This window comes from Excalfactoria chinensis, chromosome 2, assembly GCF_039878825.1.
Source record: "Excalfactoria chinensis isolate bCotChi1 chromosome 2, bCotChi1.hap2, whole genome shotgun sequence".
Taxonomy (NCBI): Eukaryota; Metazoa; Chordata; class Aves; order Galliformes; family Phasianidae; genus Excalfactoria; species Excalfactoria chinensis.
In genome coordinates, this window is record NC_092826.1 from 53,303,642 (window position 1) to 53,330,125 (window position 26,484).

Below are 26,484 nucleotides of genomic sequence, written 5' to 3' on the forward strand. Positions count from 1 at the left end.
ACTATGCTGCTAACCAGAAAGCAGCTCATATTTTTCATACTGGCAGTACTGGTTTTACACAGCAGAGCTGTGCTTCATAAGGATACCCAAATGATCAAGTTGGAGCTATTCTTATGTTTTGTTGTTGTTGCTGTTGATGTCTTTTTTTTTTTTTTTTTTTTTTTTTTTTTTTTCCCTTGTACTATTGAAGACATTTAATCATAATTGGAAAGCATATAGTTTTAACAAAAACATAACTCCAGGGACTTCATGTCTGAATAAGCCTCTGTTTGTATTAATAAGAAAATAATTTCCTTTTACTGCTCTTCCTGGAGACATCACCACCTGAAATTGTAGCCTGCCAGCATTTGTGGTCGATCAGATGCATAAAGAACTGTAGGACTTTTGGATGAGACTCAAAAAAATTTCTCTGATGCTCCTTAAACATCTGAGACACAGAAATGTAAATGCAGTCAGGACACATCCTGACCTCAGATAACTCAGGCAATTAAGCAACTCTCAGACCTCAGCCCACAAACCTCCTTGGTTTCAGCAGAACAATTCAGGCAGAATGTGTACAGATATTCTCACAGCCTCGTGAGTTTCAGTGATTACTTTCTAAACTTCATATCAGTTAAGCGGGTGAGTAAGGAGTCACACAAATAACATCACTGACTCTTGTAGATAAGTAAATTATGCATATCTTTGCAAAATCAAGTTCTATATTTGCATCAGTTAAAGACCACAAGCTGGAAACGAAGGATGAAAATGCTTTAGAGAGTAATACTTTACCAGCTAGACAAATAATACTTTCACAACTTCTAAGACCCATATTGTCCACTCATCTGAATTCTTCCCCCCCCCCCACTCACTCATCACTTCTGCTGGTCTTACACATCCTAAACTAGGAATTGCTTTGTTGTTCTTTATTTGGAATTTTATTTTTAAAGAGGGACCAGAAAAGCAAGCAAGCAGCCTACTTGGCTGGAGTTCCTAAAGCACAGCTGATGTGGCTGGAGTTTAGCGGCACTCTTCCCGAGTCAGTCTGCAAAGCAGCATCACACACAACGTTTTTTTTCATGAGCATCAAGACAAAATGGGACAGGAGGGGAGCAGCCAAACTTCCCGCAACCATGGGCCTGGCAGGGAACTCCTGGTCAGGGGTAGCAGCAGGGGCTGGGCGGAAAGAATCCCTCAGAGGATGAAGCACAAGCACAGCAACACTCATCACTGACAGAAAGGAGCTCGCTGTGAACTTTATTTATGAACTTCCAACAGCCAGGGAGAATCTTCAGAGAGACGGGGAGAAAGGGGATGGGGGCTTGCAAGGCCCCAGCGTAGCTACCCCAGAGTCATGCGGCCACAGAGGGGGCAGACAGGAGCCGGGGGAGGCAGACCAGAGCGGAGACCGGGCCTCAGAGGGCTTGCGGTGGAGCGGGCGGCCGCGCCGGGCGGGAAGGTGCAGGCAGGGCTCGGAGGTGGGCGAGCGGCCCGGGCCGTACGCGGCCGCATCAGCGGAGCAGTGCCTACAGCAGACGGCGGCCATCACGGACTCGCCACCCCCGTGCGCCCCTCGGAGGACGGAGGGGTGGGGGCAGAGGAGGCGGAGGAAGCGGCGGCGGCGCCAGGAACAGGGAGGCGGCGGCGGCGCGGCAAAGGAGGGAGGGAGCGAGCCGAAGCCGGGCCGGGCCCCGCAAGAGCAACAGCGACGCTCGGCTCCTCCTCCTCCGCCTCGGTGAGTCCGCTCCGCCGCCCGGAGAGGCTGCTCGCCGCCCAGCCCGGATGCCGGCTCAGGCCGGGCCGCGCCGCCGAGGTGCCCGAAGAGAGGCCCGCGCCGCGAGCGGGACACCGCGGCCTCCGCTGGGTGAGCGTCCCCGGGGCAACGGTGCGTCCTCCCCCCACTCTTTTTCCTCCTTCCTTCCCCCGGTGGCCGCCGATGGAGAGCCGGGGATGGGGACGGTGCGGTTCTTAGCTTGCCTGCATCCCTCCTCCCGAGCCCCGGCCTCCTTTCCCTTTGTTTGCGCGGCGCTCCGAGCTCGCGGCGGCGCCAGGCCCTGCGGAGGCAGCGGGGCTGCGGCGCGGCCTGCATGGCGGGCGGGGAGCAGCCGGGCCGGGCCGCGGGGCCACTGCACAGCCCCCGCCTGGCAGGAGGGGCCGTCGCCGCCGACCTCCCCACGACCCTGCGCCCACCTCCCACGGGCCGCTGCTCGAGTGCTCCCGCTGCTGCCCTGTGCTGTGACCGGGGGGCGGCCGAATTAGGCTGCTTCCTCTCCCCATCCACCCACCTTCATTTTTAGGTTTGCAGGGGTCTGCTGCTGGGCAGGTTGCCAGGGGTGTCATTTTGTACTACTGCTGTCGGGGCTTTGCACTGTGAAGGAGCTCCGGGGAAGGTGAAGCTGTAAATGTCATGTTATTGTTAGCTGAGGGTATGCCAAGGGCTGCGTAAGGGGTAGGGGAAGTATTGCTAGCTGTGACAGGCAGCACTTACAGGCTTAAAAAGCTTAAGACTTTTCTAAATTTATTTATTTATTTAAAATCCAAACAACAGGTAAACAAACAGAAACTTTACTAGCTTTCATTGTTCTTCAAACTGTCTTTAACATTCTCTTTCCCTAATGGTGTAGCTTTGGTCTGAAACAACTGGTTCTGGCCCATGCCAACGCTGTTGTCTAAGAAAGACCTCTCCAAAACCCTGAACTTTTGAGATGCAGAGAATGGTGCTGTGTTGTGAGGTGCTTTGATTGTGTTTTTTTTCCCCCTTAATTCTTATATCATTTCTCCACATATGTTTAGAACTGTGATAATGTACAGCATAGTTTTGTTGTTTTTTTTTTTCTGTAGAGAAGGTTACTCTGTTAAGAAGGCACTGGTAGTAGAATGTTCTTTGGAATGGGAAAGTGTCTCATCCAGTTACTACGCTCTCCTGCCCTTTCATGATGAGGTCTCAACTCCTCTTTCCTGCCTGCCAGTAATGCTTACACCACGTCCAACCTCTCGTACACCTGTATTTAAAAATGCCTGCTGCAGGCCTCCTGTCTTAGGAAGCTGATTTCTATAGAAGTACTTGAGGAATAATCCTTCTTCATTTCTGCCATGGCTGGACGCTATTTTTGTTTCATGTCAATTAGCCCATCCTTGGATTGTAGAAAATATGTAAGCTTTGGCATAGTTATGAGATAAATTACTCTAGCTTGGCTGGAAGATGTAAACCACAGGAGAATATCTAGGTATTTTTGGAGTCTTTTACAGAGAGAGAGTAATTGTAGCTCATGCTTTTCTGTCTAACTTACTAAGGCAGATTTCAGCTTTTTCAAAGTGCTTGCTTTAATGAAGAAAACCTTAATGGAGTTTTCACTTCTACTGTATATTTCTTGTTATGTGGCATCACACTAGGTTTAGAACTGAACTTTTACTTAGAGCAGGCTCACTTGTCGTTGTCGTTATGTAGATATATGCATTTACTAACTTCCCCAGAAGCTTCCTACTATAGGTTAGCAGAGAAGCACTGTATTGTTTCCCAAGCTTCTGTGAGGGTCTTCGTGGTGCTGGATATGAGCAACTAAGGGTTCTTGTAGACTAAGTTACAATGTAGGATTATCTTAAAAATTGACACAGTAAAATATGAAAAAGATACTGGCTTATACCATGCTGTTAATTTGTTTCTTCCTGGGTTGTTCAGTGGGTCAGTCAGATACTTGGAGTTACACCTAGAAAAGGAAGTTCGGACAAAATAATAAGTTGGTCCCTGTTGCTGTGCAGGTAGATCAGATTACTCTGCTTATTGCAGTGACAAGGTGGAACGAGAGCAGACTCTTAATCAAGAGTTCTTCAGAAGCAAGTTAATTTCTTTATGTTTTTATGAAAACTTCTGTAGTTGTAGGGTAACTTGGGGATTGGTGTCTGAAGGACTTGTTCTGGTAGCGTTGCCTTGAATTGTCTACATATTTGCTGCATCATTGCTGGTAAAACTGAGGCCATAGTTCAAGGTAATTCATTACATGCTGTGTTTGCTGTTACTTTACTTCCTTCCTGGGCCTACATAGTGCTGTAGTAGTACAACATGCCATAGGGAGGTGAATGATAGAAGAGTAAATGGAAAGGAGTTTGATCTTTGCTGGTGTGTCATGGTTTGTTGATAGGGCTTTAATGTGTGTTAGCAACAAAGCAGAGAGGATGGCTCCATTAGCAACAAAACAGAGAAGCTTGTGATGCTGCTTGGAGGAAAATATACTACAAATAGTATGAAAGAAAATGCAGTCTAACTTGTAAGTGCAAATACTGAAGTTTATTGAGTGGAAATTGGACAGGGTGGGGACTGAAAAGCAGAGTAGAGTTCTTGTGCAAATTGACTATATATTTCAGTGAAGTGTAAGGGAAATAGAGAACTTGGTTTACTTTTATATTATTATATTATTTATTTATTTATTTATTTTTTACAGAGGAACAGCAATATCTGGTAATGTTCCTCATCCTTGTTCTTTTGCCTAAATCTAATTTCATCCCATTTTACTATATGCTTATTTTCTGAAAATACAAATAAGTCCTCAGATGACCATAAATGCACTTGATGCAAAGCTCCTAAGTTTTTATGAACCTTTCATGTGAGGGGCTCCTGTGGGTCCCACTGTATTTGCTGTAGCAATAGAAAAGTGAAGTATTTTTCAAAAAGAAATGAACCCTGAAAATTTTCATTGACAATATCAGTACAGTGCTGTGTTATTTAAAAAAAAAAAACAAGAAGATCGTACTTGTGATAGAATATTCATTATCCATGTTTAAAAAGCAGCTTCATTTCATTCAAATAAATATGCTTCTAATACGACAGACACTGAAGATAGATGATGCTCAGTGGATCCCTTCTGCTATTGTTATTTCTCTATTTTTTCTCTGAAAATGCTTGTGTTCCAAATCAAAACACGTGTGTATATGTTAAATGAATTTCTATGATTTTGTGTTAAGAATAACAAAACAAAGATAGCTCAATTAATTCAGCCTCTTCTGGTAGTTAAAACCAGACCCACAACAAACTGGCTGTGAATTATTGCCCTGGATAAAAATGTGAAGCTGACTGTATGTGAAATGTTGTCTAATATATTAAATGTATAAAGAAAGTTGTGCACGCTTTGCTAGAGTCTGCATATTAAAAAGACATCATAATACAGGTTCTGACTTAGGCTGCTTACTGTCAGAATTAAAACTTTCACATCAGTGTTAAAAACTGAGCTCTGACTTCTAACATTTGCTTAAGTTACTCTAGATTTTTTTTTTCTTCTGCCAGTTTTCATGGGTTTCTGATTTTCTTTTATGCATGAGCATGCAAGAAATAAGCATCTGCAGCTCCAGGTAGCTTCAGCAAGTTTTGAGGTGTATGGCTTAACAAATCTGATTACTATTCACTAGAGACTGTAATATAGATTCAAGAACATATTTTTACTGACATTTTGTTTTTAATAGACGTGTTATTTGCCATAATTATTTTCTTGTTTTTGTTGTTCTGGAAAATACTGCGTTAAAATTGTGTCTCTTTTCTGTTCCCTTAATCATTCATATAACACTTCAAACTCTCGGGAGCTCAGTTGGCTCCATTTATGACAAGGATGTAAGCCACATCTTACCTAAGAAGTTGTTCCATTGGATGCTACATTGCCAAGAAAGCTATGCAAGTTAAATATAAATCTTCATTTGGTTAGTGAGGATGCAAGTACATTAGCTGTCTTGTTCTGCCTCTGACATTAAAATTCCGTTGAAGGGATATGGAAAACGTTCTTCTTGCTTGCAGAAAACCCCAACCTAAAGATGCCTTGTGTAGGTATTTCTGTCCAGCCGCTGCTTTTCAAACATTGCTTCCTATTGTGTATATACAGGGCACGCAGAGCAGATGAGGTTTCTTGTCTTCTGATGAAACACACTCTTTTCTTTTGTAATTTGCCAAGTGCAGTAAGTTGGCAGCTTTAGAAAATCTTAGATTTGTAAGGTATGTGGGCTTTTTGTTATAAACACTAAATAATTCTGCTGTAAACTGCTGCAAAACAGTTTTGGATGAGAGCCATTTTTTCTGGCAGTGAAGGTATAAATAGATGTTACAGTGTTTTTGTCAGTGGGTTTCTTTCTTTCTTTTTTTCTTTCAGAGCTCATTAAGTGGTCTCTGGTTAAAAAATAAAATAAAATAAATTAAACAATGAAAATGAACCTATGAGTCTTGTTAGGTAAACTCTACAGATACATGGTATTTTTCTTTGCTTCCCAAAGCAGTATATAATCAGCAGTTGTATTTGTATTATTTAACTTGCACAGTTAAAGATAGCTATCTGTAAGAGGACTTGTGTAAGGTTCTGAAGGTCTGAAGCTAGCAGATGAATGGATAAATGTTAGCATCTGAAGTAATACTTCAGTAATTGTTCTTCAAGGATATTCTGCATTACTTAAAACAACACATAGACTGTTACTCTGGATGACAGAATTGTTGAAAATGAGATTCTAGTCAGGCTTCCTTTAACAGAGTGTGATCTTTGTTTTTCTTGAGTAGTTTTATTCTTAATTAATCTTGATGTTCTGTGGTAAATCTGCTAAAACAGCAGTTTGTAGGAGTCTTGAGTAGGTGATTTTATTTATTTATTTTTTTCTCTTCTCTAAAGCAGTCTGTATTCCTCAAAAAGGTCGAGAATAAATTAGTAGGCTATTCCAAATGTTTCTGAAGCATGCATATTTGATCCCAAGATGGCTCTGAAATAGTGGTGAAGCTCGCTTTGCTTTTTGTCCTTCTGGTTCTGAGAATCTCCAGACTTGGTGAGCGCTACAAGACTAGGCAGTTACAAGCTATAGTATTAATTGTGTTTCTGACATTGATAATAGGTTTTAATACTCTTAGAATCTCTTCCCTACTCTTTTGGCTGGTGATTGAGTATCAAATTAAGACGTTTAATAACTGAAATAAAGAAATACAGACTAGTGGCATCAGGTAAAGAGGTTTTGATTCCAGAAATTGTGCTTTATAGTGTGAGATTTGTAGAAGCTGCATTCCAAAAACAGGATAGGCAGCTTTTCAGGATGACACTCTTCTTTCAGACGCTGGTGAGAACTCTGTGACTGAAGAATTCTCACTGGATTCACTGAACAGAAGCTGTTTGTGCAAGCATATTGGTTTTGATGAAACTTGCACTGGGAAAGGCTTGTGGGCTGGAATTTTGGTCAGCCCAAGGAGACTGGTTCCAGAATAGTTGATTTGTGCATTCAGAGTTAAAGTCTCTGGTCTGAATCTAAGATCTCATGTGGATCTCTGTAAGGTGGGTGTCTAGTGTTTTTTTATTTTCCCCCCTCATTTTCACTGTTCTCTTTCCAGTGGAAAACAGAGGTAAAAAACAACAACACAGTTCTGACCCATTGCCTTCTGAAACTTTGACTTTTCTCCTCTTCTTGGCTTTAGAAAAGAAGAGAGTATTTGGTTAGTAATAAATAATGTTGAGAAATAATTAGGGATTAGTCATAGGCCTTTGGGATGTTTTGAGGCAAAAATCTAGTAACTTGGGAAAATACATGGAAATGTAAATATTCTTCAGTCCCTTGCTGAAGGGTGAAGACTCTATACTGACCAGTGGTATCTGTTGTAGTGCTATTTGAAATGTAATTCAGTGATGTTCAAGAAAACAAAATGAAGGTGAGTTGTGTCATTAGGGAATCAAAAGCCTTGCATATCTCAAAACCAGGTGCTTCTTTGAATCTGCATTATTTTAAATGGTTTATCATGGAAAACAGTATGTGAACATTGAAATGTAGTTATCTATTTTCATTTTTTAATTGGGTTAACACATTTATTTTATTTATAGTGCACATAAGTTTAAATCTATGCCAGAGAGAACAGGAGGAAAAAGCAGATTCTGTGTGCATATATATGTCTTCCATCCTCCTCCCCCCCCTTTTTTTTTTCTTCCATGCTTGAAATTTCAAGCTCAGCTAGCTTCTGCAGCAGAGCTCCTGTACTCCTGGCTCTGCAGAAATTTGACCCCGCTCTGGAGATAGCTATCTTAAGGGCTTTGCGTTTGTATAAATTTCATGCAGCATATTACTTTGTATAGACAGTAAAAACTTTATATTTGATCCCGCATAAGAAAGTATGCACCGATGTGAAAGTCCTCACATTTCATACTTCAATTCTTCAAGTGCAAGCTAAATAGAATGTACTGTGAGTAGTGCCATTGATTTAAATGTCTGCTCATAAATTAATCTTTACTGGGTTGACACTCAATATTAAAAAATCAGCTTATTTAGAACTGCGTGGGAAATTTCTTAAAAACAACAATAGCAGAACAAACCCCAGACAGTAATGATGAACAAATAATAATAATAATAATAATAATAAAAACAACAGTGCAACAACAACCAACCTGAAAGCTTTCCAGTTTGCATCAGGACAAAACAGAGCTCTCTAAAAACTTTAACTAAGATATTCTTTCTTCACTAGATGTGCTGTCCATGGCAGGATGCTTCTAGCTGCAGATTATTGCAATGTAGGTTTGGAAGGGACATAAAGAAAAGAAAAAGAACCTGATCTTAATTACGAATAATTAAGAGTCTCTAGTTTTAACCCAAAATCACAAAGTTTGCATTTAGACTAAACTCTGTCAGAACTAGTGCAGTCTTGTGAAAAGCTTAGACTCTGGCAAATTGGGACTTCATTAAAAAAAATTGCTAAGAAGTTTTGCCTGTGCAATAAAAATTGTGTTATTATTTTGCTCATTGCACTAGTTGTATAGTGTTAATGGATGCGTTTTTTTTTTCCCCCACTCTGGGCTGAAAAGGACTGTCAATTTAGAAAACCTGTGTAGTGTTTTACTTTCCTTTTTAAGGTGAGCAAAATATTAAAATAGTTTTATGACATTAGATAGAGATAATACTCTGTACAGGTGTGTTTACCTTGTATATTTGACAGTACTTTGAAGACAGCCATTTCTACTTTTACCCTTATATGGTTAAGCTCTAAACCATAAAAAAGATAATTACTCTTTGTTCTTATTGGGCCTTCTGCCAGTGAAAATGGGAGGGAAAATATTTTAAATAAGCAGTGTTTTACATTCTCATTCTCCCAAATGCAGAGTTAGGACCCACTGCAGACAGTAATACAAAGAACTTGGAAAAACGGTCCACATGCACTTTCTGGTCAACCCATCCAGGCTCTGCTGCCAGATTGTGGATGCAGCAGCTGCTTGCTTACAGAAGGCACTCAATGAGGAGGAAGCTTTCCTCTTTGGCCTCAGCCTGATTGAGGAGCTCCCAATCTCTAAGCAGCAAGAAGTCCTCTCATGTTCTTTCTGCTTGGCTTGTCTGTAAATAAGCCCTGATTTTCCTTCATTAATTAAATCTGTGAGAGACTTGGTTATGGTATCAGATAGTGTTTTTCATTCTGAGTATAAAATGGGTTAGACTTGGGGCTGAAGGCAATCCTAACATAATTTTTGGTATGTATTTAACAGTGGTACCAATTTTAAGTAAGGAATACAAAGTTAAAATAATCATGACAACTTAGAAGGATCATTTTCAAATGTCTCATTTCAAAGTATTACTGCTTTCATAAAGTTTTAAAACTTCCTTAAACATAAAGCTTTAAAACCATCTTAGCGTTGTCTAGCAACTAGTTTATCAATCATAGAGAGTCCAAATAAAATGCTGGGGATACTAGAAAGAGAATAGTATTGGAATGAGAATTGGAATAAAAACAATTTGGAATCTTAACAGTGGAAAAGAACATAATTATGAGCCTTCTTCCATTTTGTTTGTACGTGCAGTACTCTTAAGAAACATGATGGTACATGATCTTTGTTTAGTTGCCTCCTATGAAACATCTTCTGATCCTGAAGATTCTGGAAACGTTCTCAGAATCTGCAAGTGAAGTTTCATTTATTACTGTTGTATTACTTAAATATCAGTTTATCAAGGCACAATGTGAAGAATGTGATTAGCCATGTTACACTAACCTCAGCCCTTCATGTGCTTTGAGTTTTGAAAGAATGAGTGAGAATTCTCCTCCTACCCTCAAGTGCCAACAAATTTCATTGTATTCAGAGATTAATATGATTACTGGGGTAGTTAGAATTGAAGATGTGGGCAGTAGACATTTTGTGTCTTGTTAAATATCACAAAACTATCACATTTGATAACAAGCAATTAAGTAAGAACAAATAATGAGGGGGGTTCAAACAAAAGGAATTCTTGGATTTATTTAACTATTTGTAAGTGGAATGATACAAAGATGGTGACAGATATTCAAAAGGTTATTTATGAGGAAAAACTCACCAATATGGATACCTTTACTGGGAAATGCTGAGGCAATCTCCAAGAAACACTGCCTTAGTGGTGGTCAGCCCTTAAATGAGGTTCAGAGGAGGTGGAGTCAAGCTCCACCCCTTCCGGGAGCACAGCTAAATTACTCTCACCTGTGCTCCCACAGCTGACCTGACACTTGCCTCAGCTGATTAATCAGAGGTTCAGGCTGTGATTACCAATTTCCCATACACTACTGAAAGGCAGATTGAATTTGGTCTTGCTCACACCTCATCTTGCTAAGTAGAATAGGTGTTCCAGAATAGAAATGTGATGCTAACGTAACTGTATGGAAGACTGGGTTCTTTATACTTGATGTATTATATACTTCTTTGCCTTCAGAATGGATTCAGAAGTATGAGTGAAGCATCTTGTTGATACTGTTCTTTATTGTGGGCTACACTGTGGGCAAACTACATTAGGCATACATTCTACATGGCAACATTCTACAATACAAGATTAAATACAAAATTACCTAAAACTTTCCTTGTTTCCCACATATACAGACTGACTTTCTGGCCCAGTTCATCTTTCATCTTAAACTGTTTCTTTACAATAGAATATCTTAAATAAGAATAAGTGAGAATTTCCCTTCCATCACGCCTAGGACTGCTCTCCAGGTTGCTAGAATTTGTCATTTGATTTTTTCTTTCTGTGATACGTAGAGATACTGTGATAGCTTATCGATTTCTCGTGATGTCCAGAAAAAGAAGTGTTTGTGCCCATATTTTATTTGACATGATTTTGTGAGGTGATGACGGGCCCTTTCATGTTTCCCTTTCAGAACATGCCTGAGGAGCAATGCATAGCCATGATGTAGGCCTGGGTACAGTTTTGCCCAGATAGAGCACTGTTTTGGTATGCAAAAATAAGGTGAGGGGCTGCTAAAGAGGTTTTAATTTAAAACAACAGAAACAAAAAAGCAACTCTGGTGTTTGAGGACTTCACTGATTAATCAGCTTTGTGTGTGTGTAGAGGAGAGGATTTTTGATGAACAACATCTTAAATATAGGATCTTAGTTTATCTTAGTTTTTGTGGGCTTGTAAGATCCTGGCTCTTCTGTGCCCCATATACTTGCAATTCCTGTTGAGTTTTGGAGGAGTCACGTATGGTTAGGTACTGAAAAAAATCTTAACTTGGATAAAAATCAGAAGCTTTAAATCTATTTTAGATAGAGCTGGTTGTAGTTATGACCTTTGCAGTTTGTCAAAATGTACGTTGCTTTGAATTGTATTTTTGGAAAGCAGGCCGTCAGCCTCAGATCTGTTGTGTTGCAAGCAGAATGTGGCAGGAACTGTGAGAATACTGTCTCGCTGGAGACACCAGTTAGCAAAATTAGCGCTTGTTTCATATAAAGCTTAAACTTTTGAGATGTCTAGAGATTGTCGGCCTGTTTGTCTGTCTGAATTTACTTTCTTTAAAGACTTTAAAATTCAACAGAATGTCAGAAAGTTGAATCGTTACTAAATAGAGGACAATTTTAGAAGGTATCCTGAAAGGTTGAGTATGTCAGAATGATGAAACCCGAAGTTCTGTGCTTGCTGATTTCTGTATTGTCAGCAAATTCCTGGAAGGCACCACAGTCTTTAACTAATTGATCTCCTTTAGTGGGTGACAACTTTCTGCTGCAATCAAGTACTTGAGTCAAGCTCATTTTGTTCTGTTGGCATTATATACTTCCATGGAGATATGAGGGAGGTTTCAGTTTTAAGTAGGTAGTTGTTCAAGATCCTCTACAAGAAAGTTCAGAATTCAGGTTTCAGAATTAAATTGCCTTATTTTGTCCTATTGGTGCATATACATTTTTATTCATCTTATGAATCCATCTAAAACAGTGGAAATTGAACTCTCTGTTCTGACTCATTAAGTATTGAATGAAACATTGAATGCCTATGCATTAACATTTAAGAGTCTGATATAGAGACAGCAAAAATCCTTAATTAAGCCAATAATTCTGTTTGTGAGCTCTGGAATTTGGATTTTAATTAGTATGCTGTAAGTAAATTATAGGATCATACACTTCAAAGCTTAATGAAGACTAGAATTAATGTAAACATTTTTGTTTTCTGTATGAAGCAAGACAGAAAAGAGTTGCACAGGCAACTACTGACTTTTCTCAACTTCTGAGTTCTTGAACTTTGAGCCCTGATGAAATTTTTTAATATGTTTCCTATGCAAATAGCTCAGATAAAGGATATAAAACTATGTTTCATATTATGCTGTTGTTTAAGAGGGAAAACAAAGGATTAGAAGTTGTTTCAGAAGTTGATTTTTATTATTTTACAAGCTAGGGGAAAGTAGAATTATGGTGGAGTTAGCAGATTTCAGAAACAAAAACTCAAAATTTGAATCAATAATGTTATGTAGAAAATGTTTTCAATTTTTAATGTTCTTGCTTGTGATTTCTCATTATAGAGATATAAAGAGTGTTGCATAAACCTTTCTTGTTTTGACTGTTACTACGTTGCTACAACAAATCACTTTTGCTTCTAATGAATGTATGTGATATCTTGATATTTTGAGGTAAGTATACTTTTTTGTGTGAAACAGCTTTGTGAAACACATAGCTCTGTGATAACTGGAACTATTTAATCCCAGTTTCCTCCCTTGTCCTGGACAAACTTTTGAACTCTAGAGGAAGTTTTTTCTGTATTTGGCAATATCCATGCCTTGGATTTTATTTTTCTAAGAATATATGAATTTTTGCAATGGCTGCTATCTTGGCTGAGGTACCCTTTACGTGCTTAATTGATGAAAACTTTGGCAGTCCTGAAGGGATTGTGATGCATCCGAACAGAAAGAGCCTTCCTTGCTCAGTCTTTGTTTCTACAGAAAGTAAGACAAAATGTAACTGTTTTGGCTGTATATAGCTCTAGCTTCTAAAAAACTGAGTAGGGAACACCATTTCCTGAGTAGTGTCTTTACTTTGTATGAGTTACTGTATAAGAGTGTTTCATCTAGTTGTTATTTTTTCAAGGACTGGGAAATCCAGGCTTGTCTAGAAGTAATTTTTATTTAAATTCAGCCGATGCACTTTCATCTTAGGTACTTCATATTTCATTTAATGTAATTCAGGCTTAGACTGAATGGTGACATATCCTTTATTATGCATGTTGCATTTCTATTAATGATCTGCATTTGTAGTAAAACAATTGGTTATTATTTTGGAAAAAAGTGTTTAATCAATGAGTGACAAAATATATGAATTTCACACACAGAAATGAGATTTCTTTCACTTCACACAGCTGAGGAATTTATAGAATAGAGCTGTTTCCATATATAGAAACTAAATTCTGTGTTGTTTCAGAATTTTCCACTATGAGAAATTAAGGAAAACGACAGATTTAATATGCTTAAAAATTAAAGGGACAGATGTAAGAGTCTGTGCAAATCTGAAATTTATTAAGTCTCTGAGTTGTGTGGAAAATTAATGCTTTTATATGAGGCAAGTATTATGCTGTATTGATATTAAGCTGTTTTATGTGGGCTGAAGGAGAAGGGTAAGGTCTTTGTGGTGCCTTGTAGCAAATAAATTGTATTTACCCCTCTGATAATTAAGTGAAGAAAGTCCAAAATCAGAGGTCAGCCCCTTCCTCTTATTAAATTACTTCTTTCCCTCTGTGTGCTTTGAGATTTAAGTGAAATGTATGAATGTTGTACACCATTAAGCATTACATACGAAAGATCTTTTCACTCTTCTTTTTAATCAAGGCCCTGTTCTTTGTTTCCACTCAGACCATAAATGTGTTGACTTAATCTTTCTATTTATTGAGGGTTAACTGCATTATAAAGGATTGCTGCGTCTTAACTTATATTGGGAGAATAGAGTGGTATCTTTTAACAAAAGAAAGCTGTTATTGTTATTGAAAGTGTCATAGTAGAAGTGGTGATAGCTGCAAAGATCTCAGAGAGCTGCCTACTTGTTCATGTGAATTTGAAGTGTGTTTCAGCCTCAGTCAGAAGCTAGTCTCTGAGGTTAATTTGAAGCCACAGGTGCAACCTTAATGAGTTGCAAGGTCCAAGATGGAGCAGTTAGGAACAAGAGTGGTGTAAGACTGCTGTTTTGCTGTGTGTGTGCGCGTGCGTGTGTGTGTGCGCGCGTGCTCATGCATGCATCTTCTAGACAGCTGAAAATAGGAGTGGGAATCTTAAATCAGAGATCCTCCAATTGCAGATTGGGTGGAAAAGCAGGATTATTATTATTATTATTATTATTATTGATAATACATTTTCCAATTATTCTCCATCTTATCATTTTAAAAGCTTGTTTTATCTTTTCTTTTTTGTCTATTTCAACTTCTGCTGCATGTCTTAAATCTCCATGGAATAAGAGGAAACTTAGAGTTTTAAGAATGCTTCTTTTTTAACTAGTGCAGTTCATTAGATGTCTACATTTGGATTATTGCTTGAAGAAAAATATGTTCTTATTCAACTTATTTTAATTAATAGTAACTTGGGGTTGTTGAAGTTCAACAAGGAGAATTTTTCTTCTTAATATTTAGAAAGTAACTTTACAACCTTAAAAGTATTTGTACAGGATATTTTTCTGTTTTTGTTCATTGTTGAAGCTACATGAATGTTATTTGTAGAAGTAAAGGTCAGTATAGCTACATTTGTTCTTTAATGTCAGATAAATATAAAATAAAGTGGGGAAATGAGCAATCTGTAACTTAGTGCTTGAGATAGTTTTACAACTATGTGCTACAAAGCTTTGGTTGGGTCGATAACATGAAATTTGGTTTTAACTTTTATTTTTTTAATGAATGTGGCTGTAGAGTTCTGTTGGCTTGTTTCTTAGGCTTTTTATCTCTGCTTATCAGAATGAGAATATCTTATATTGTGCTTAGAAAGAGCATAGTTATCGTTGCTAGTCAAACTTCTTGGTTGGTGCTATAGTGTACAAATGCTACTTTACCCAGATTTTGAACTACAACTCATTTTCTTTACAGCTGAACTGGACAGGCAAATGTGATTACTATTACAAATTAGCAGCTCTTAATTTTGAGGGAACAACAACATAAAAGGTTTATACTGGCAAGAATTGTAACGAACTACTGTGATGGTGCAGTTTCTGGTAACTTTCCTGGATTTTCCTGCTGCCCCTCATTTCTTTCCTTTTGAGTATTTTTGAGGATGTAGACACTTGTGTACATGCATTAACTGGGAGGTGTGTTTCTGTATTGCCCTTTCAATATATGTCTGGTGGTTTATGAAGCTGATTGGTGAAGCAGATTTGGTTTGAGAAGCTGAAAGTTTGTTTTGATAATGTATGAAAGATATTTCACAACACCTCTTTTATGTCCTCATGAAAATATATGTGGGCATCAGGCCCTTTTCAGCAGGTTTTCTTCATATTTTAGAAGTTCTCTACAGTGACAGTATTCCTACAACAAGAAGTGAAACACCATCCTGAAGTAGCCCAAAGTGAAAAGATAAACTTTTAAGAAATGATAATATTCAGCTGTCGCGTATCTCAGTGTTTTCATTCCTTCTTTGAGAGGGACTCAAAGATTTTCTCACAGTCATGTTATTTGTCATTAATATTGAAAGAATGGTCAGATTAATGCTGACCAGAAAATCACTTTGAGAGAATATTCTAGTTGATTTTTTTTCTTTCTTTCTGACATGTGCTTTAAATGGTTGGACAGTGTTTCTAAAATTACTTCTGGTGTGTACTTTCTGGTGAAACTGCATTAAGAATTAGTTTCTGGTGCCTGCATTCATATGATAGGATAGGTTATGCTCTTTTCAACATATGTTCTAGGATTCAAGTATTTGTGTATACTTTTTATGAAAAAGTATTTTCAGATTGTCCTTTCCTGTCTTCTTTGGTTTTTGCTATTTCATTTCACAGTATTTTTGCTCCTGAATAAGAAGGTGCAGAATTGGTTCATTGCCCAAAGCATTATATTTAACTATTGCACAGTTTACTACAGGTAACTTGGTGCAAGTCTTTTAGCAAATCTGTTTGAAAACTTGTTCCTTTTTACAGAACATGTTATTGGTCCTTGTAGCTTAATGAGAAGCTGGTTTGTAGGGCATTATAGTCTTTATATATTTTCTCTGACTCACAGCTGTTTTATTGTTTAGGAGGATTGTGTAAATATCTTAAATAAGCATGAAGTCTTACCTGTTACCAAGCTGAGGGTACCAGCATACCTTACAACAGAGGAGAAGTGTTTTGGTGTATGTTCTTTCTCTCAGGAAGAAGTGGGATGGAGTCCTACTTGAAATTCTTGTATATCATCTTGTGGTAAATCTAACCTTTGCTTATGAAACTAAACTTAATTTTTGCTGACAGACAGCTTGGTGCAGGCTGGTAAAATAACAAGAGATGAAAATTGAGCCTGACTGAGCATTATTCTCATTCTTAGTCTGCTTCTGCATGAAAAAGGAAAGATTTATGTATATGGATATGATTTCCAACAGAGAAAGCACAACTACTATGCAGAACAGGTTTCTTTAGTAACTTCACTCATTCGATTCAGCAGAAATGGTTCACTTTTTCTCTCTATTGATTTGGCATGAATTGATTTGCTCTGTTATTTTTGTTTGTTCATTTTCCCCTCGATGATCTTGAGGGTCTGAAAGCCAGCTTGGGCCTTTATTTTTCCCTGTGTTTTCTCAGCATGCCTGATTATTATTATTTTTTTTAGCAGTGTACTATGTTATCAAATGTCTGCTTAAAAGATATAATGGAAGATGATACTTGTGCCACTCTTGGCAAGCATATAAAAAAGTATGGTGTGCTTTGTTCCATGTTTTAGTGTTGATTCCCACCTGTTGGTGTGAGGTTTAGCAGGAATGAATGAGATGGCTGGTCACCCACTTGCCTCCCCAAAGCTCACTTCTCACGCAGCGATGCTGATCTAATGACACCCGACTGATCTTGAACTGATAGTTTCAGGCTTCTGTCCTCATGTTGGCTAGTTCTGATTTCAGATTAGCATACCAGATGAATGTGATCAGGAAGCCCAGTCTATCATTGTGTGAGGGTGATGGAGCTTTGGGCAAAGATGTTTAATGTTAGTAACTGGCCTTGGCTATTGTAGTTATGCAATTATTGTAGTTACAGAACTGTATATACACAGATGAACTGTAATACAAATATGCCATTTAACACTCCTCAGCAATTCCCCAGGGGAAAGCTACCAATCAGATAGAAATATTCTGTCCTACAACCAAATATGGGAAAGAAGAACAGGACTTACTGCAAGCAGACATGGATTAATAAAGGAGTCCAGATCTCCAGATCAAGAAACATCTTTTTCCAAGAGAGAATAGCAGTCAGGGTAAATGGTTTCATTACTACTTTTGCATAAAGCTAATTCTACGGATGGATAGAGGTTAAGAAAAGTCTCTGTCAGTTTTTTCCTTTTTACTTTACCTCACTTTTCTACTTATTATCAAAGACATACCTTGCTTATTCTTTGCTAAAGGTTAGGGTTTCTCTGTGTAATACCTGTTCAGCAATATTGGTCTTTAGAGAAATGGACAGAAATTTTCACAGATGTTCAAATCATAGGATGTGGATGTTTAAACGAATGGTCTGTAATATCTACACTCTGTTCAAGTTTCTGCCCAGTTAACTTCAAAATTGGGGGTGTTAAGTATTTTTGAATTGTTCTAAGAGTAGCAAGTACTTCAGATGAGCTTTTATCTGTTCTTTACCTTTTTTTAGTTCTATATGAACATATGTATTTGAGTTAATTCTTACTCAGGAAAAAAGCAGGTATTCAAGAGAGGATGAGGTAATTTTCACGAAATTCATACACATTTTAAAACAGTGTTCATCCATTACCAAGCAAGTTACTCCTAAAACTGTCTATTTGTTTTGTTGTCTTCAAGGTAGTTGGAACTTTCAGCATAAGCGTATACAGTGGAAGTTAGATGAATTCATTTAAATTTTTAAATCTTTTTTTCTCTTTCTTTTTAAAAAGTAATATAATGTAGGAGTTTACTTGAAGATTAGGAAAGTGATAAGCCTTACCGTGATCATATGCTAGTGGCAAGTCTAGTCAGAAAGCTGCCATAGCATATTTAATAAAATGTTCTAATGTTCTATGTGAGAATGATGGTGTTTGAAATAGGTATTTAGTCTCTCTTTTATTTTAATGAATATATTATATGTAACTTTTATAACTAAAACTACAATTAGGTGGAAGAAAATATCTTGAATCAATATTTTGTATTGGTTGTGTGAAGGCATATCTTCCAATGTATTATGACTTCATTATTAAATTAAAAAGAATGGGAACATGCTTGTAGAACTACTTCCTGCTCATTTATTTCACAGAATCACAGAATGACCCAGATTGAAAGGGACCTCAAGGATCATGAAGTTCCAACCCCCCTGCCTGGCAGGGCCACCAAACTTCCAAATTACTAGATAAGGTTGCCCAGGGCCCCATCCAACTTGGCCTTGAACACCTCCAAGAACAGGGCATCCACAACCTCCCTGGGCAGCCTGTTCCAGGACCTCACCACTCTCCTAGTAAAGAACTTCCCCCTAACATCCAACCTAAATCTACCCTCTTCCAACTTAATAATCTATTTCCCCTTGTCCTGCTATTATCAGCCCTTTTGAAGAGTTTACTCCCCCTCCTGGATATAGGTTCCCTTCAGGTACTGAAAGGCTGCAGTGAGGTCACCCTGCAGCCTTCTTTTCTGCAGGCTGAATAAGCCTAGCTTCCTCAGCCTGTCTTCATAGGGGTGGTGCTCCAGTCCACTGATCATCTTTGTCACTCTCCTCTGGACCCTTTCCAACAGCTCCACGTCTTTCTTGTACTGAGGGCTCTATACCTGGACACTCCAGATGGGGCCTCACAAGAGCAGAGTAAAGAGGGAGAATCACTTCCCTGTCCCTGCTGACCACCTCTCTCCTGATGGAGCCCAGGATACCGTTTGCCTTCCGAGCTGCAAGAGCACACTGCTGGCTCATATTAAGTTTCTCGTCCATCAGTACCCCCAGGTCCTTCTCTGCCGAGCTGCTCTCAAGGGTCACTCCTCCCAGTCTGTACAGATGCCTGGGGTTCTTACGGACCAAGTGCAAAACCTTGCACTTTGCTGTGTTGAACCTCATTAGGTTCACCCAGGCCCACATTTCAAGTCTATTGAGGTCCCTCTGAATGGCATCCCTTCCTTCCTCCATATCAACCGCACCACTCAGTTTTGTGTAATCAGCAAACTTGCTGAGGGTGCACTTGATTCCATCATCAATGTCATTGATAAAGATGTTAAAGAGCACTGGTCCCAAGACAGACCCCTGGGGGACACCGCTCGTTACCGGCCTCCACCCGGACATAGAGCCATTGACCACCACCCTCTGTCTGCGGCCTTTCAACCAATTTCTTATCCATTGAGTGGTCCACCCATCAAAAACACATGCCTCCAATTTGGAGATGAGGAAGTGGTGAGGCACCATGTCAAAGGCCTTGCTCAAGTCCAGGTAAATGACATGGGTCACCCTCCCTTCGTCAACCGATGCTGATACCTATTTCAGTAGGTTTAGGTGTGCTGGAGTATGTATAGATATTTAGGAATTTACAAATCACTTCTCTCGTAATCTGTGTTTCCTTAAGAGACGCTGTTATTAATATGTCCTACCAAATAATGGATGGGTATTTTCTAGAAAAAGATTGGGGGACATTAGGAGAATGACACTTCATACTTCTCCAGGTAATTAGACTGGGTTTCATTCTGTTACTGTAATGAAAATCTAGTATTTGCCACACCCTGGGAATGCAGAAACTTTTTTTTTTTGTTTTATTTAAAGGTATTTGAGTATAAAAATAATTGTTAAAAATGTAATAAATTTCAAGTACATTACTTGGCTTTTGTGGTTTGATTCCAAAAAAGCCTGTTACAGTACAACATTTGTGAGAGTGGGGCAGGTCTATTCTCACTACTGACTTGTGACAGGACGAGGGGAAATGGCCTCAAGTTGCGCCAGGGCAAGTTTAGGTTGGATATTAGAAAGAACTTCTTTACAGAAAGGGTGGTTAGGTACTGGAATGGGCTCCCCAAGGAGGTGGTTGAATCGCCATCCCTGGATGTGTTTAAGAGCTGCTTGGATGTGGTACTCAGGGATATGATTTAGCAGAGGTTTGTTGTTGTGGTATTGTTTTGTGGTTGTTTTTTAAGAGATAGGCTACTGGTTAGGCTGCGGTTGGACTTGATGATCTTCAAGGTCTTTTCCAACCTGAGTAATTCTATGATTCTATGATTCTATGATTTGCAGCTTATTCTAGTGTTTGCATTTTCTTTATAAGCTGAATGCTCTTCTGTGCAGTAGCAAAACTAGAATTAACAAATCTGTAGTACTGTACTGAAAGCTGGAATTCCTAGATGTTTTCAAACATGATTTTTTGTGTGAAGTTCATCAAAAATGTTAAGTTTAATCAAAATTCAGACAGTCCAAAATATTTAAAGTCATAGAACTGTAGAATAATTCAGTTTGAAAGAAATCTCAGGGCATCTCAAGTTCAGCATCCTCTTAGCCCTGAGATAAGACAAACTTTCTTTAGAGTTTATGTGGTTGGCTCTTGGAAACCTAGGAGAGGGATTACACAACTCTGGGGATAGTGTTCTGATGCCTGACGGGTTTCAGTGGAAAAGCTTTTCTTTAAATAAATTTGGAGCATATAAATCACCAGATATGTATTTTTCATGATTGTTCCTCTCCTGTCAACATTATTCTTTTCAGTGTAGCTCCATACATGGTTGTGCCAAATGTTTTGAAGCAAGACTTGCTTAGCTGGAAGTTGTAAATGATGCAGTTCTTACTGTGATTCTGTATAAATATTATATATATTCTAATTGATCTCCAGATTTTTCAGGGGGAAAAAAAAATCAGCTTAAATACTATACTACTTCACTTCATGGAAGTAAATAAGCAGATTAACATTTCTTTTAGGAAAGTTTAAGTTATCTGAAGCACTATTGATTAATAGTACCAGACAATATTTAGTGATTGTGTTTTTATTAAAAATTTGTCAATTATTTGCACAATTGTAAATTGCATTGTGCTGTATGTTTGTAGTGTGATGGTTTTTGTCTCAGTCCTTAAAAGTTAATGCAGTTTTATTTTGGTAGTAGAATATTCAGGCAGCATTTTTTAATGATATTTGTCAAAGGAAATGACTATGCCTAACCTGGAAGCGTGAAATAGATAAGAAATGATTAAAGGCCATATAATTATAAATAATCACTTTTGTTTTTCTACTTTTGCATTCAGTGCATTGACATAAGTATTTGCCTGTTAGTCACTGCAACCATTTTACAGCGTCTAACTAGATTTCACAAACTGCTACTATTAGCTTTCATAATTTTTCATAAATTTAGTGCCAATGTAATAACCGTATATGAGTACGTGGCTGGTTGTCAGCCTGTAAAGCTTTAGCTTTGTATCTGTTCGTTAATAGTTCATGTTATGACTAATGTGTTGGGTTTTTTTCCCCCTTCAGTATGAGGCTTACAAATTTAGATTTGATTCTTTTTAATAGCACAAAGAAGATTATGATATTTAATGGGTAGTAATCTAATTGTTCCTGATACTGTTTGTCAGGATGCCTATGTTTTATCAATCTGCATGATTTTAAGGATTTGGAAATGAGCTTGAGTTGGAAGTTGATGAGCCAAAATTTAATTCTGATTCTGTAATCTCCATTAACATTTCATTCTTTTTCATGGTCTGATAAATCTCCTGCTTTCAGTCAGTGTTCCAGCTATTTCTGCTTACAGTATAAGCAAGCTTTGGAGTGCATTAATGTGCTTCAGATTGTGGTTATAGTTGCAAATACCTGTCAGAAAAATTTCCAGAGGTATTCCTAGTGAGACTTCTTAAATGCACAGTACAGCAGATGGCACTGGAAGAGCACATCTGTGGAAAACTTCAGCAATGCTATAATTCTTAGAAAATACTAGTGAAGCTACTGCAGTGTTGAGAGTTGTGATGAAATTCAGCAGCTTGCTTTAATGTATTCCAGGAAGGAATGCATGCTGAGCTCTTCTGTTTCAACTTCTGTAGATGCAGACAGTGAAAAATTTTACTTGCAAGTATGTTAGCCTATCTCACATTGAGGACTGTTTAAACATATTCATATGTAATGCAGAATTATTGTTGTTTTTTTTTTTTTTTTTTTTTTTCTGAAGTACATGCGAAGAAGAATGTTTGGATCAGTTGGGGTATTTGACTTCGTGATACTTTTGCTTTTTCTGTCTTGAATAAAAAAACATCTAAGATGTCATAATGTACCATGATTTCCTTTTATATAAGACTTGCTTAGACTCTCTCTGATTCGTTCGTGTTCTCAGTTTGCTTCAGAGAGCTTTAGTGAGGACTGTCATCACATGATTTTTATCATTTCCTGGATTAATGGGCTGGACTTCTGAATATATATGTGTGTGTGTATATATATATATATATATATATATATATATATATATATATAATCTATATCTGAGATGTGAAATATCACAAGTATAGGAAGAGACTTTCATGAGTTTGGGTAGTCAGGCATTTTGTTTGATTAAAAATACTGGCTGTTAAAGTAGATTGATAAGCATAGAACAAGTTTTGTTCAAGCATATTCAGTAGTCATTCTGAAAGAATAACATTGTCATTTCTGTATATATGCTGCCATAAAGATTTTTCTTTTGGGATTTTTTTAGATATTAGATTTCTGTTTATAGAAAAAGAACATGTCTTTGAAGTAGTGTGATGCAGATGGCGAAGAATTGATGGCTAGGATACAAATCTGTGTAAATCAAGCTTCTGAATTTCTGCTGTTTATGAGAAAAAGTTCAGAATCCTTAGATTCCTTTCACTGTCTTTTAGTTAGTTTTTTATATCATTGATTCTTTAGCATTTGTGTTCTTGAAGTCTGCAAAAGTTGGTGTCTGTCTTCAAAATCGAGAGGTGGCTCTCTCTGTCTCTCTCTCTTTGTCTGTGGTATATATTTTATTTATATATATATTTGTATATTTTAGGATTCTTGATCTCCTTCAGTTTGCCAAAGGCCAAGTTTGCTGCTGCAGTTTGTTCTGCTAACATGCTGTGTAATTGTATGCTTGTGGAATAATGATTGCTGATACAAGTACTCTACTTTCAAGGCAGAAACTGTTTCCCTATCTCTTCTATTTCCCTTGTCATTGTTCTCCCCTCTCTGCAGGGCTGCTTGCTTTGACTGGTTTAGCCAATGCTGAAGAAAAACAAGCTTAAAAGTCAAGCTTATGGGCATATGTTCATATGTGTACACATGACTATAGGAAATGCTAGGTGGAACAATTGCGTGGGACTTGAGAAGATGTGTCCGTGTAGTCCTGGCAGAAGTACTTAACAGCAGTAGTAGTACTAGACAATGAAAGACTGAACTGACCTCCTTTGTGTCTGAAAGTTTGGATTTATTTTATTTTTTATTTTATTTTCATAGAGGTTTTCTCTCAGTAGATGTTATTTTGCAGTTAAATTCTCTCTATTTTCATTGACTTGAAAAATAGTATGACCGTGACTAATCTCGCTTTAACCTGTATATAGGACCATTATTAGGAAGTGTGCATTTTATGTTCATCATTTTATGTTCTGCAGTTATTTTTGTGGGGTTGTTTTTACATGCCTTCTGAAAGAAAGAGATGTCTCTCTGCTTTACAGTTTTATATATGTACGTGTGATATATGTGTATTTTAAAACAGCATGATAAAAGCAGAATAAAGTTGTGGAAATCAAGGCACCAGTAACAGATTCACATTTTGAGTCTCACTGATTTCCAAGTCAACATATACATTTATTTACTCTATATGTTTATTTATCTATTTATTTACTCTCTATACATTTATTTGATTCCCTTTAATTAAGTACTGCGATTTCTGTTTTATTTAGAGGGAAAATAACAAACAACAACAAAAAACAACCCTTGTGAATTATTTTAAAAATATTTCTTTTGTGAAGTTGATTGTTTTTTATTTACTTACAGGAGATGGCTCTTGAAGTTAAATGAGGCTGGATAAAACACATAAATGAAGCAGAAGCTGCTCTGCATGTGTTAGGGCTATATCACCGCAAGCACTGCTGATCAGCCAGACTTGGTTACTTGTCATAATGAAGAAAATTAGTCTCAAAACAATTCGCAAGTCCTTTAACTTAAATAAAAGTAAAGATGAAAGTGACTTTGTAGTGGTTCAACAGCCCTCGTTAAGTGAATTTGGAAAAGATGACTCCCTATTTGGCAGCTGCTATGGTAAAGATTTGGCTAGCTGTGAAGTCAATAGTGAAGACGAAAAAGGTGGCAAAAATAGATCAAAAAGTGAAAGCTTAATGGGTACGTTAAAAAGGAGGCTTTCAGCAAAGCAAAAGCAAAAAGGCAAAGGCAACACACCATCTGGAAGTTCTGCAGATGATGACACCTTTTCTTCGTCATCTGCTCCAATAACTTTCAAAGATGTGCGAGCTCAAAGACCTCTGAGATCCACTTCCCTCCGTAATCATCATTACAGTCCAACTCCATGGCCCCTTCGACCTACAAATTCTGAAGAGACTTGCATAAAAATGGAAGTGAAAGTCAAGGCCTTGGTCCATTCCTCTAATCCAAGCCCAGCACTGAATGGCGTTCGAAAGGACTTCCATGACTTGCAGTCAGATAACGTGTTCCAGGAACAAAACAATGCATTGAAAAACACGGAATCTCAGAATGGGGACTTGCATCTTCATATTGATGAACATGTGCCTGTAGTTATTGGATTAATGCCTCAGGACTACATTCAGTATACTGTGCCTTTAGATGAGGGAATGTATCCTTTGGAAGGATCACGTAGTTACTGTCTGGATAGTTCCTCACCCATGGAAGTTTCAACTGTTTCTTCTCAAGTGGGGGGAAATGCTTTCCATGAAGAAGAGAGTCAAGTGGATCAGGATGTAGTAGTTGCACCAGATATCTTTGTGGACCAGGCAGTAAATGGTTTGTTGATTGGTACCACAGGAGTTGTGTTGCAAAGTCCAAGAGTTAATCATAGTGATGTCCCTCCACTTTCACCTTTGCTACCTCCAATGCAGAATAATCAAATCCAAAGGAACTTTAATGGATTGAATGGCACAGATGCCCATGTGGCTGAAAGTATGCGCTGCCATTTAAATTTTGATCCTAACACTGCCCCTGGAGTTGGAAGAGTTTATGATTCTGTACAGAACAGTGGTCCTATGGTTGTGACGAGTCTCACGGAAGAACTGAAAAAACTTGCAAAACAAGGATGGTACTGGGGCCCCATTACACGTTGGGAGGCAGAGGGAAAATTAGCTAATGTGCCTGATGGCTCGTTTCTTGTTCGAGATAGTTCTGATGATCGCTATCTTTTAAGTTTGAGTTTTCGTTCCCATGGAAAAACACTTCACACTAGAATTGAACATTCAAATGGTAGGTTTAGCTTTTATGAACAACCAGATGTGGAGGGGCATACATCTATAGTTGATCTAATTGAACATTCGATCAGGGACTCTGAAAATGGAGCTTTCTGCTATTCAAGATCCCGATTGCCTGGATCTGCAACTTATCCAGTGAGACTAACAAATCCAGTATCTCGGTTTATGCAGGTGCGTTCTTTACAATACCTGTGTCGTTTTGTAATACGTCAGTACACCAGAATAGACCTGATTCAGAAACTGCCTTTGCCAAACAAAATGAAGGATTATTTACAGGAAAAGCACTACTGAAAGCTTATGGGAATCTTGCATCTTGCACTTTGGGAACAACAACAACAAAAAGAGATTGAATTACAGTTTACAGACTTTCATTATTATCAAAATCCTTTGCTGCCATAATGATATTTCATTTTTGTGTGTAAAAGAAAGGTAATGCATTTGGATTTATGTTTGTTTTGGGGGTTTTTGTGTATTTTGGGGGGCTTTTTTTTTTTTTTTTTTTTTCTTTTTTTGTAAAGAATGATCTCAAGTTTATTTTTAGAAGTGTGAAATAGCTATCTTTCATCAATGTGCAGATTAATCACAATGTGAATGATCAAATTATCCTTAATTTCCCCCAAGTCCTTTGCTGCTATCCACTGTGATTTTTATGCATTGAAAGCACATTTCATGTGTATTCAACCATAAGTAAAAGTCAATGAAAGTTGTTCAATGGATTTTTATTCCTTTAAAGTAGCCTGTTTGAAAAAAGATGATCATGGTTAAAAACATTGGTATT

The 26,484-nt window shown here is 38.0% G+C and overlaps 1 protein-coding gene across 4 annotated transcripts; it reads left to right on the forward strand.

Annotated features, from left to right (window-relative positions):
- Positions 1–1,606: 1,606 nt before the first annotated feature.
- Positions 1,607–26,183, forward strand: SOCS6 (suppressor of cytokine signaling 6). 4 transcript variants are annotated; one of them, XM_072329242.1, is made up of 2 exons: positions 1,607–1,714; positions 24,268–26,183. In XM_072329242.1, the coding sequence occupies exon 2, from the start codon at positions 24,393–24,395 to the stop codon at positions 25,995–25,997; it is 1,605 nt and encodes a 534-aa protein (XP_072185343.1). In that variant the 5' UTR covers positions 1,607–1,714; positions 24,268–24,392; the 3' UTR covers positions 25,998–26,183. The 4 variants fall into 4 exon arrangements, with proteins under 4 accessions (XP_072185343.1, XP_072185341.1, XP_072185342.1 ...); XM_072329240.1 differs by lacking the exon at positions 1,607–1,714 and adding an exon at positions 1,721–1,843; XM_072329241.1 differs by lacking the exon at positions 1,607–1,714 and adding an exon at positions 1,749–1,864.
- The last annotated feature ends 301 nt before the right edge of the window (positions 26,184–26,484 follow it).

Coding starts and splice junctions, on each gene's coding strand:
- SOCS6 (XM_072329242.1), top strand. CDS start 24,393: ATGAAGAAAATTAGTCTCAAAACAATTCGCAAGTCCTTTAACTTAAAT.